General features: G+C 41.3%; 1 protein-coding gene across 1 annotated transcript in view; it reads right to left on the minus strand.

The window, feature by feature from the left end:
• Positions 1-10,369, minus strand: part of CRYBG1 (crystallin beta-gamma domain containing 1) — a 232,342-nt gene extending 221,973 nt beyond the window's left edge. Inside the window, exon 1 of the mRNA XM_019967281.2 lies at positions 10,139-10,369. Within this exon, the coding sequence (XP_019822840.2) occupies positions 10,139-10,311 (173 nt within the window). The 5' untranslated portion in view covers positions 10,312-10,369. The remainder of the gene's footprint in view (positions 1-10,138) is intronic.
• Between the last annotated feature and the right edge of the window lie 498 nt (positions 10,370-10,867).

Here is a 10,867-nt window from a genome sequence, read left to right on the forward strand (position 1 = left end):
CAGAGCCAAGAATGTCTGCAAGGCCTGGGGGTGCCTCTGCTGCACAGGCTTGAAAAGGGCCGGCTCTAGGTCTGCACATGGCAGGTGTGATAAAGCAGATGTTGTATTTCAACCTGAATTTCATCAGTTTGATTCAAATATCTTAACTGTTTCAAATAGTAGATGGAAAAACAATCAAATTGAGATTTTATAGGATATTTATTAAATTCATCAGTATTATCAACACATTTAAATAAGATCACTAATAAAATATATTACCTGTCAGAGCACCATCGGTTTGTCAAGCCCCAAAAGGGCTTTCTTGAATGGGTACAATATGGATAGACTCTATAAAGAATATTTTACTATTATAAAATATGCTTTGTGCAAACTTTATACATTTTTTTTGAAAACATGAACCAAGTTATTGTGTGTGTGCGTTCGGGTTCTGGGGTATTTTTTTTAGATGGTAGGTGACATACTAATTATGTCTGAATTCTGTAACTCTGTAAGAATTCAATATGCCAGTAACTAGACTATAGTCACAACTCAATCTGGGGATCAGACAGTCTCATAGTTGTTGGTTTATGAATCCAGGGAAAGATTTCCAGGAGAATAGTCATTAGGAAGTCAAATGAGTCAGCTGGACTCCTATCAAAGGTGGGTAGAGGCCAGGAATAGAGAAGTATAGTCTATAACCCAAGAGGACCCAGAACAGCAGCTGAACAGAAGCCAGAAAACCTGATTTTATTCCTGCTTCCTCCACCTGCATTGCATTCTTTGAACCTCAATTTCCTCGTCTATAAATGAGGGTCTGGGCTATTGCACAGAACTATTACAAGCCTCAAGTAGAATAAAATACCAGCCATAGTTTATAATCCTTGATGTGTAAGATCAACATAAGGTGAAACTTGTATTTGTTAGCAGGGAATACTCAGTGATAAATCAGAAACTAAAACGAAAGATTCAAGCAGCAGGATCTCTATAGACCTAATTAAGGTTACCCCTAGCAGTTTTCCTTGAGAAATTCTGACACCCCACTTAGCCTAAGCAGCAACTGCAAATTTTCCAGGCCACCTGGCTAGCTGCTTATCTTTGTGCATGCAAACTACTGTCCTGGCCTAGACTGTACTGGCAGGGAAGAGGGTGTACCAACCAAGCCTCCCTCCAGGTCATGCTGTTTCTTGAGAAAGCCTGGGCAGAAGCTCCAGACTCAAGATCTTTAGACATTTTCCTTTTGTATATAATATACACTTTAGAATTTCTGCTTTAAAATTGCAGATTTTAATTCCAAGATTTTAATGCACTTATATTTTAATGTATTTATGTATATTTTTCTCTTCACTACTTAATATAGAAATTGTTTAGTATCAAAAGTTAACTTGTTTTCCTATGTACATTATAATTTCTGCTTGCCAAATTTACAGCTTAACTATACTTACTGTGGGAATACAAAGAAGGTAGCACTAGCCAGTGCTTTTAATTTGTAGTGATTAACTGCAGGACTCAAGACCATCAGCTGGAGAACCACAGCCCCAATCCTCATGAGCTCCAGTACTCTTGCCTGGAAAATCCCACGGATGGAGGGCCTGGTGGGCTGTAGTCCATGGGGTCGCTAAGAGTCGTACACGACTGAGCGACTTAACTTTTACTCACTTTCACTTTCTGTGCCTCATTCTTTCTCAAAATAGGAATAATAGTACCTGCCTCTCCAGGATGTTATGAATTAACTGTGGTGAGTTAATATTTGTAAAGTGCTTGGAACAGTGTCTGACACAATGTATGTTAAATAAGCTGCATCTTTCAATAAAATCTTGATGGAAAACAGTGTTTTCATAGACATGATCTAAAGTTATTATAAATCGAATGCTCCCTGTATTTTCTTGCTTTATTCATAGCACATATTATTTTGCCTCTTGAACCCAATTTTAAGATAAAGAACTATCCAACTAGAAAATCCAAAGGACTATCAGGAATTTATGCTATTGCTTATTAACTGATTTGGAAAAATTAAAATATGTATTAAGCATGGTATCTTTATGCAACTGTTGGCTAAATCTCTTATTTGAACTATTATCTTCAGATTGTCATAACCCTGGCTTCTAAAAGATGACACTCAGTCAGGGGGGCTGACTTGAAATGGTGTAGAACATTAAGAAATACAGTCAGCAGCCAACTTCTTCACCACAGAATATTTTGCCAAGCTTACCAGTAACTTATTTTTACTCATTTCACTTCCATACATGGGAAGGTTAAAAAACAAAAGGCACTTGTTAATTCTGTGTTTCATTTTTCTGTGTCAGTGACAGGTTCAACCTGTCTTTGTCTTGTCTATAACTTGTAGATGAGAGAAACTGGGGATACCACAAATGGATTTAGGATTATCTGCCCCACTTGTGTGTCTCAGGGTCTCCTGGTACTTTGTCAAAATGATCCCTTGTTGTTAAGGGTGTCTGTCATTGCTTCACTCCCACTGCATAGGCCAATCCAGAAAGCACACGGTTCTGTAAAGACAGCACTAAGTAAGTGCTCATTCTCCAGAATGAAGGCATCTTATGAAGCTGAACCTGTAGAGGTATTCTGATGAGGCATTTGGGTTGGCCCAATGCACCTGTGCTTTAAGGAAGCAATAAATGAACTAATGAGACTTGTAAACAATTGACTGGCCTTTCTTGCCAACATCCACACAGGTGTCAGCTATTGATATATACTTTATCTTTAAAACTCACTTTGGGACAAGATACTGAATTCACATTTCAACCCTCTCTTGGGTAAAAGTCCAGAATTCATTTTGTATAGTGAATATATGAAAAGACATCAGTTGGATATGCAAGGCAATTTGGGATGAAAATAAAGATAGGTTGTTTTAAGGAAGAACACTTTGCTTATAGAACACATGCAACGCTAGATTCTTCTTAAAAGAGGCTCCAGAATCATCCTGACAGAGATTGTGTAGACACCAAGTTAGCTATGCACCCTAAATAACAATTCTCATGGGATCTGTAAATCTGTCTAAAAATGTCAAGAACCATTCATTTTCAGTCTGTAATTTTAGAGTATCAATATCATGTTTACCTATAATTTCAGTGAAGGTTTTCAAATCAATGTCATAATTGAAGCCAGTCTTTTTTAAAATTTTTTATGAAGCCCAATCTTTATTCCTAGGTGCCAGAATATGACAGAAGAGCTGAGATAATCTCAAATTCTAGATATTTTAAATATTTAACATTTAAATAGAAAATTATTTATGCATAATCCTGAGTACACAATTCTCTTTTGTTTTAAATGTCACTATGAAAATAAGTTTCTGTGATTGTCCTTTTGGTCCAGTATTGGATATAGTTTAAGATGATCAAAATTTAAGAAGATTTAGAGCCTTTGATGATCTCTATACGAGAGAATAAAAATTCTCATTAATTATTCAGTATGAGTAAAACTTAATGAGAGAAAAAAATTTCTGCTGCTTGAAGATAATCCTTCTCCTGACCTCAATACATTGGACTAAATCTTCTGTTTCTACACTTAATGCATGATATGCTACTTTATTCATTCATACACCCCTCCTCCACTAGACTACAAGTTTCTTAGGGGCCGATATCATCTCTAATTCATTGCTCTTTTTCCCAATGCCTGATACAGAGTAAGAGCTCAGTAAGTGTTTGTTGGACTTAAACTTCTCTTTAAATTCTGATTGATAATCATTTCAATAAGATACAGAAAGGAATGTTTTACCAAAGAGTAGTTAGCATTAATCCTAGAAAAATGATTCTGTAGTCAGATTGCATTGCTTTTCATGAACAGGTTCTCTAAATCTTCTTACAATAGGTAAAACATGAAAAGGAGATTAAACAATTATTTGATAAATTTTTTCAAGGTAAACAGAAATGCATACAGTTCAAGATTCAAATAATCTCACCAGACAGGGTGATGGACAGGGAGGCCTGGCGTGCTGCAATTCATGGGGTCGCAAAGAGTCGGACACAACTGAACTGAACTGAAAGAAAAAGGAAATAAACCCAAGCACAGAAGTACTAACGGTCTCCAAAAGTGTTCATGTCACTTGGATGTGGACTAAGAAGATTAAGGCTAAAAGTGTAGAAAAAGAGTGGCTAAAGCAATAAAGTGGCAAAGAATTATCCTATACTAAACTGACTCCAAAACTGCTTCAGGAGAAATACCACCAACCTCAAATATAAACTTTACCTTTGACTTCGTAATTCAGATATATTAAGACTGTTAAGTCTTGAATGCACAAAGGCCACCCTTTTACAACTACAAAGGTATTTCCAGACACCCAAAGGTACTTCAGGTCTTGATATACCTGGTTATAAACTCCTCCTGGACTTCTGAAGTTGTTTAACTCCACTTACAAGGTCAAGTGGACTTATGAACGCTACCACCATCACTACGCAGACAACAATTACAACACCACTGCCATGATCGCTCCCGCTCTACCTTTCATCTGTCCAGCACCTGCTTTGCCCTGGGCCCTGGCCCAGGTGTTTTATATAGATAGCATTTAACCCTCAGAAAGCCCCAGAAGGGATGTTGTTGTCTCCATTTTACAGGTGAGAAAGCTGAGGCTTAAAGACTGAGGCGTACAAAACTTATCCTAACAGCAGAGGCAAATTTGAAGCTGAGTCTTTCCAATACCACAACCTAGGGCTTTGTCACTGCAACTTGCTCTCAGAGGTATTTCTAAGCCTCTGTTATCTTCCAGGCACCGTGCTACTAATTTTAAATATATATTTAGAAGTCTCCAAAACAATGCTAAGAGGTAGGTAGCAGCTCATGGAATTGAAGCTAGAGCAGGAAAGAAACTCCTCCAGGAGCTCACAGCTAGTAAGTGACAGGGCTAAAAATTAAATACCTGCTTTATCAATGGTGAAAGAATATAAACCGAAAATTTCAAAGACTTGCCTTTGGCATAAACTAAATAAGGGAAGTAACCGGTATCTATTAACCAGTTTAGATGCACTATTAGATAAAACAAATCTAGGCTTATCTCGGAGAAGGTGAGGGCACCCCACTCCAGTTCTCTTACCTGGAAAATCCCATGGACAGAGGAGCCTGGTAGGCTGTAGTCCATGGGGTCGCGAAGAGTCAGACAGGACTGAGCGACTTCACTTTCACTTTTCACTTTCATGCATTGGAGAAGGAAATGGCAACCCACTCCAGTGTTCTTGCCTGGAGAATCCCAGGGATGGGGAAGCCTGGTGGGCTGCCGTCTATGGGGTCGCACAGAGTTGGACACAACTGAAGCGACTTAGCAGCAGCAGCAGACTTATCTAGCTATGTCCTTTTTGTTAGAAAATAATTAAACCTGTTTAGAGTTCTAAACACTAAACCAGTCACAAAAGATGGAAAAATGGAATCAATCAAGTCATGAAGATGAACACTCTACAATTTCAGAATGTTTCCAATGACGGTTCTTTTTCTCATGAAATAAAATAACAGTTTATCCTCAAAACCCTCTAGTTATTTATAGAGTCTAAGGAGTGAGTTGTTTTCCTGTTATAGAAGGAAAATGTCCATGCAAAGACAGAAAAACTAGGCGACGTTTGGCAATCTCAAAACTTGAACCTATGCATCCTGAAACGAGGATGCTCTGCTCTCTGATGTTGGCTGCATTTTTCCTCCAAATGAAATCAAGTCTGCTGATTTTCAGAGGATTACGGCCATCACCTGAGTCTGGCTTCCTGCAGAGAGCATTAATGCTTGCTTCTAGGTTTGGAGTTCAGATGGAGAGTGATCATTTTTAATTCACTCAATTGACCTTTAGCTCAGAACCCATTTCTAATTAAAATAACTGATTAGGGAAAATAAAAACGAAGCACTATTTTCATCATATAGCAGAAAATAAATCATAAAATAACTACTCAAAACTATAGGCAAGATATTAATAAGAAAAAGGAGAAATAGCTCCCATTTACTGAGCACTCACAATGTGCCAGTCACTGTTCTGAGTGCTTGACAGCCACTAACTTATTTTTATAACAACTCTTATTATGCCCCTTTTATGGATGAGAAGACTGAAGCACAAAAAGGATAATAACTTGCCCAGGATGACACAGCTAAGTGTCACAGTAAGTAGAACAGGAATTTAAACCCAGATATAGAATTCCCCCGATTTGATTCCTGTGTCAGGAAGATCTCCTGGAGAAGGGATAAGCTATTCATTCCAGTATTCATGGGCTTCCCTGGTGGCTTGGACAGTAAAGAATCTGCCTGCAATGTGGGAGATGTGGGTTCGATTCCTGGGTTGGGAAGATTCCCTGGAGAAGGGAAAGACTACCCACTCCAGTATTCTGGCCTGGAGAATTCCATGGATAGAGGAGACTGGCTGTCTACAAAGTGGCTGTAGGGGGCTACAAAGGGTCTACATGGGTCTGCAAAGAGTCAGACATGACTGAGCGGCTAAGCACAACACAGAGAATTCACACTCTGAATAAAATGCTTACAAATGAAGTATAATTCAAAACCTGATAAATGATGGTGCCACTGAAGGCTGCTAAGGAAACTCTAGCCAAAACTCACCATGCCCTCTCCACACACACCAGTGTGGTCCCTCAGATGGCAAGAGAATGGACAAGACAGCAGATGAAGCTGACTCAGGACGGCGACGGCTCTGTTTCTATGGAAAATAACATACTAATATGCTTACCAAAACCAAGCTTGAAAAAAAAAAAAACTCTTTGGGTGCATTTTAGGGAAAGAGACAGCCATGTTCAAATTATTTTATGTAAAGGAAGCAAGCAATGGTCACTGAGTTTTAGAACATCTGCACTAAAGGTTGCAAATATTTGCAGAATACAGACATCAGTAAACTTTAAACCATCATTGGACTGTTAAGTTCTTTTTTAAATTAAATTTATTTATTTTAATTAGAGGCTAATTACTTTACAATATTGTATTGGTTTTGCCATACATCAATATGAATCTACCACGGCAGGATACAGGAAGCTTGGGGCTGGTGCACTGGGATGACCCAGTGGGAACATGTGGACTGCTAAGTTCTTAAGAGGGGAAGCATTTTTTCCCCTCCAACCCTATTTTTTCCCGTTCCTTCCATTAGAGCTTAACATTTATAATGATAATTGTGATGGTGGTGGTGATGGTTTTACATTTACTGAGTTTCTACTTTGCATCCAGAGGTATGATAAAAGTTTTACATTTAATGACATAAACTAGCATACGATATTCACTACAGTCCTACAGAATTAGTATTACTATGTTCTCCATTTTCCATCTGAAGAAATGGAGACTCAGAAAGGTGAAGTAACTTGTCCAAGGTCATATATACAGGACATAAATTCATTTTCATTTGCTCTAAAAGCCCACAAAATTAATGGTGAATGCCCAGCAGATAAGTGTGGCCACCTGACTGTCCCATCCTTATATAGAAACAAAGGTCCCAGTGAGTGCTGCACATTCCAGCTGAGGCCCACACCTCCAAATCCTGGACAGAAATGAACAAACAGGGAAGATTGCTCAAGAGAGTGAGACTGACCAAAGATGGGCCAGAAATCTAAGTGTGCTTTAGCTGCTCTCTTTACTAGTAACCGGTACACCCTCTCAGGAGTAAACAAAATATGTATAAAGATGATATAACTAGAAAAACATCCCAGAGACAGACCAGTAAGTTTAGTTCTCAGGACATTTGTTAGTACAAAGTTCATCATAATTCTAAAGGAAAGAATAGAGTGCTTTAAGACCGAACTAAAATACAAGAAGCTCAAGGAGAGAAATAAAAACTCCTAAGTTTTAGTCTAAAATGCATTTGGATTTGAATAAGTTGTTTATTTAACAACACTTTGCCGACAAAGATCCATATAGTCAAAGCTATGGTTTTTCCAGTAGTCATGTACGGATGTGAGAGTTGGACCATAAAGAAGGCTGAGCACCAAAGAATTTATGCTTTTGAATTGTGGTGTTGGAGAACACTCTTGAGAGTCCCTTGGACAGCAAGGAGAGCAAACCAATCAATCCTAAAGGAAATCAACCCTGAATATTCATTGGAAGGACTGATGCTGAAGCTGAAGCTCCAATACTTTGGCCAGCTGATGCAAAGGGAAAGATGCCAGAAAAAATAGAAGGCAGGAGGAGAGGGGGAACAACAGAAGATGAGATGGTTGGATGGCATCACCAACTCAATGGACATGAGTGTGAGCAAACTCAGGGAGATAGTGAAGAATAGGGAAACCCGGTGTCCTGCACTCCATGGGGTTGCAAAGAGTCAGACACGACTTAGCAACTGAACAACAAAATTGTTTATAGCTGTGTATCATGTCATTTGATAGGTAGAATGTGATGGGACCAGGTCAGAAGACCATTGCTATGGAAGTGTTTAAATTATTTGCTGATGTAATAGGAAAAATACTTTTACGTTGGATACATCATTATTAAGTAACATTTTGTTAGAAATTAGTTCATAGTTAAGCACATTAAGTCTTTAGGTGGATAAAAAATATGTCCTATTACAAGCAATTACTACTGTGAATGATAAATATGAGAAAAAATAAAATGCTTTCTGTGAGCACTCCACTCCCTATGTTCTCACACATACTCAGACTTCCCTGAACCACTTGTTCAGGAAGTTCTTCTCAGGAAGTACCACGTTCTTCCAAGTATTGAGGATGCTCATAATGCAACCTCTGCCTGGAACGCATTGCTCCTTCCCTTTTCTGACTAAACTGCCTCAGTCATCCTCCTCCAGGAAGATCCCTTCCTCCACAGATCCCTTCCTCTATTCTAACATCTATTGCAGCACTTATCCCACTGTTTACTTTTTGGTGTTCTCAAGACACAAAGAATTCTTTGATGACAGAGGCCACTCTCATTGTTTTTGATACCCCAGCACTTAGTTAATATTTGCCAAATGATTGAAATTACATTGCAAAGACTCTGGTACAATATTATTCTCACTGTTCACAAAAGTGTGTGTTAAACACACATAAAGGTGTGTATTTAAAAGCAAATACAGAAGGGGACTTCCCTGGTGGTTCAGTGGCTAAGACTCCATGCTCCTAATGCATAGGGCTGAGATTCGATCCCTGGTCAGGGAACTAGATCCCACATTTAGAGTCCACATGCCCTAAATAAAAGATACTGCATGCTGCAGTGAAGACCCAGCACAGCCAAAGAACTAAATAAATGTTTTGTTTAAAAAAAAAAAAAAAACACATATAGAAGGATATACTGGAAATTGCCAACTGTTCTTCAATAAAGATTTTCACACACCTGAACCTCTTCAATATACCATTATGTCAAATTGATTATTGCTCAACGAACGCACCAATTCAGATAGTATAACTGAATACTTACACATGAAAGATAAAATCGTCACACTGCTGCTGCTAAGTCGCTTCAGTCGTGTCCAACTCTGTGCGACCCCACAGACGGCAGCCCACCAGGCTCCCCCGTCCCTGGGATTCTCCAGGCAAGAACACTGGAGTGGGTTGCCATTTCCTTCTCCAGTCGTCACAAAACCACGGCAAAACATTTAAAAGCTATGGCAGTTACACTTGGAATAACTAGGTGCTGCTTTTTTCTACCACTGATTCCAATGGGGACAAGTCATGCACCCTTTGGTCTCAAGTTCTCCACCCATTAAATTGGGATAACCATCCCTGCCACTTCCTCCTCCACTCGGATCCTGTGAGGACAGTGGAGCTATAAGAACACCAAGAGTGGACATCTTCACAATTAGGGCACCATGGTCAGAAGTCTGAAGGAATCCCCAGGTGGAGTTCCGATCTCGTTATGGTAATAACCCTTCGCAACCCACCTACAAGTTGATAGTATAGCTCAGTATAGTATAGCTCTCGTCAGCAAGTTGATAGTATAGCTTCTGGTGTTGTCTTTGCTACACTTACTTTGTAGTCAAAGTAAAGTCTACATGGGTGGGCACAAGTTCTTCTCACTGGTGCTTGGTCTGAACCAGAAGCAGCGAGGAACCCGTTCATTCACGGCGACCACCACAGTCCCCTCCTTGGACCCCGTTACGTTCCTGCCGCGCGAAGCCGACCCTGGGCCTTGCCCCTCCTCGGAGAGGGGTCGATCGAGGCCGAGGGTAGAGAGGACTCGAGGGTCAGGGTAGCCGGAATGGAAAAGGTCGGGGGAAGTGAGCGGGGATAGGCTCGCTCGCCGAGGGGCTTACCTGGCCTCTCTGAGGGGCTCCAGGGGCGGGTGTGGAATGAACACCCCACAGTCAGACCGCGGAGGCTGCTGCTTCTTCTTGGAGCGCCAGATATGGAAAGAGGTGTGCTTTTTGGGGGGCCTGGACGGACTGGACTCCCCGTGGTCACCCTGAGGTGGCAGCGACAGTGGCATCTTCTCGTCTGCCTCCTCCTCCTCCGGCTGCTCGGACGCTGCCCTCTCGGTCGCCCGGTTCTTGTATTAATAAAAGAACTCACCTGGGCGCCCGCTGGCCCGCCTATCCCCGCGCGCCGGCCGACCCCGCCCCCTCGTCGCGGGTCTGCAGCAGAGCGCCTCCCCCATGGCGCAGGAGGCCCGCGGCGGGAGCCCAGGTGAGGCGCTCGCCCGGAGCTGCAGGTATGGAGGACACGCCCCCTCGTCCCGGACCTCGGGGAGTGCGGCGGCCGCGGGATGGCGACACCTACTGGAAATCTTGGGAACCGCCCGCGTCTCCTGTCGGCATCCTCTGTTCTGTTGTGGGAGCCAGAGCTGGGTCGGGTTTTGACATCTCCTCCGGTGCATGTGCCATAGGTCGTCTGCGGAGTTGTTGGTCACTCTTGGCCTGGCCAAGGCTAGCACGAAGAATGGCTTAGCCACGAACCCCGCCTGAAGAAGGATGGGAGAGGAGCATCCCATGGCCGAGCTGCCAGGCAATTAGGACTATTCTACTCTGACCTTCAGGTGTCTTGGG

Source organism: Bos indicus, chromosome 9 (genome assembly GCF_029378745.1).
Source record: "Bos indicus isolate NIAB-ARS_2022 breed Sahiwal x Tharparkar chromosome 9, NIAB-ARS_B.indTharparkar_mat_pri_1.0, whole genome shotgun sequence".
In the NCBI taxonomy this organism is placed as follows: Eukaryota; Metazoa; Chordata; class Mammalia; order Artiodactyla; family Bovidae; genus Bos; species Bos indicus.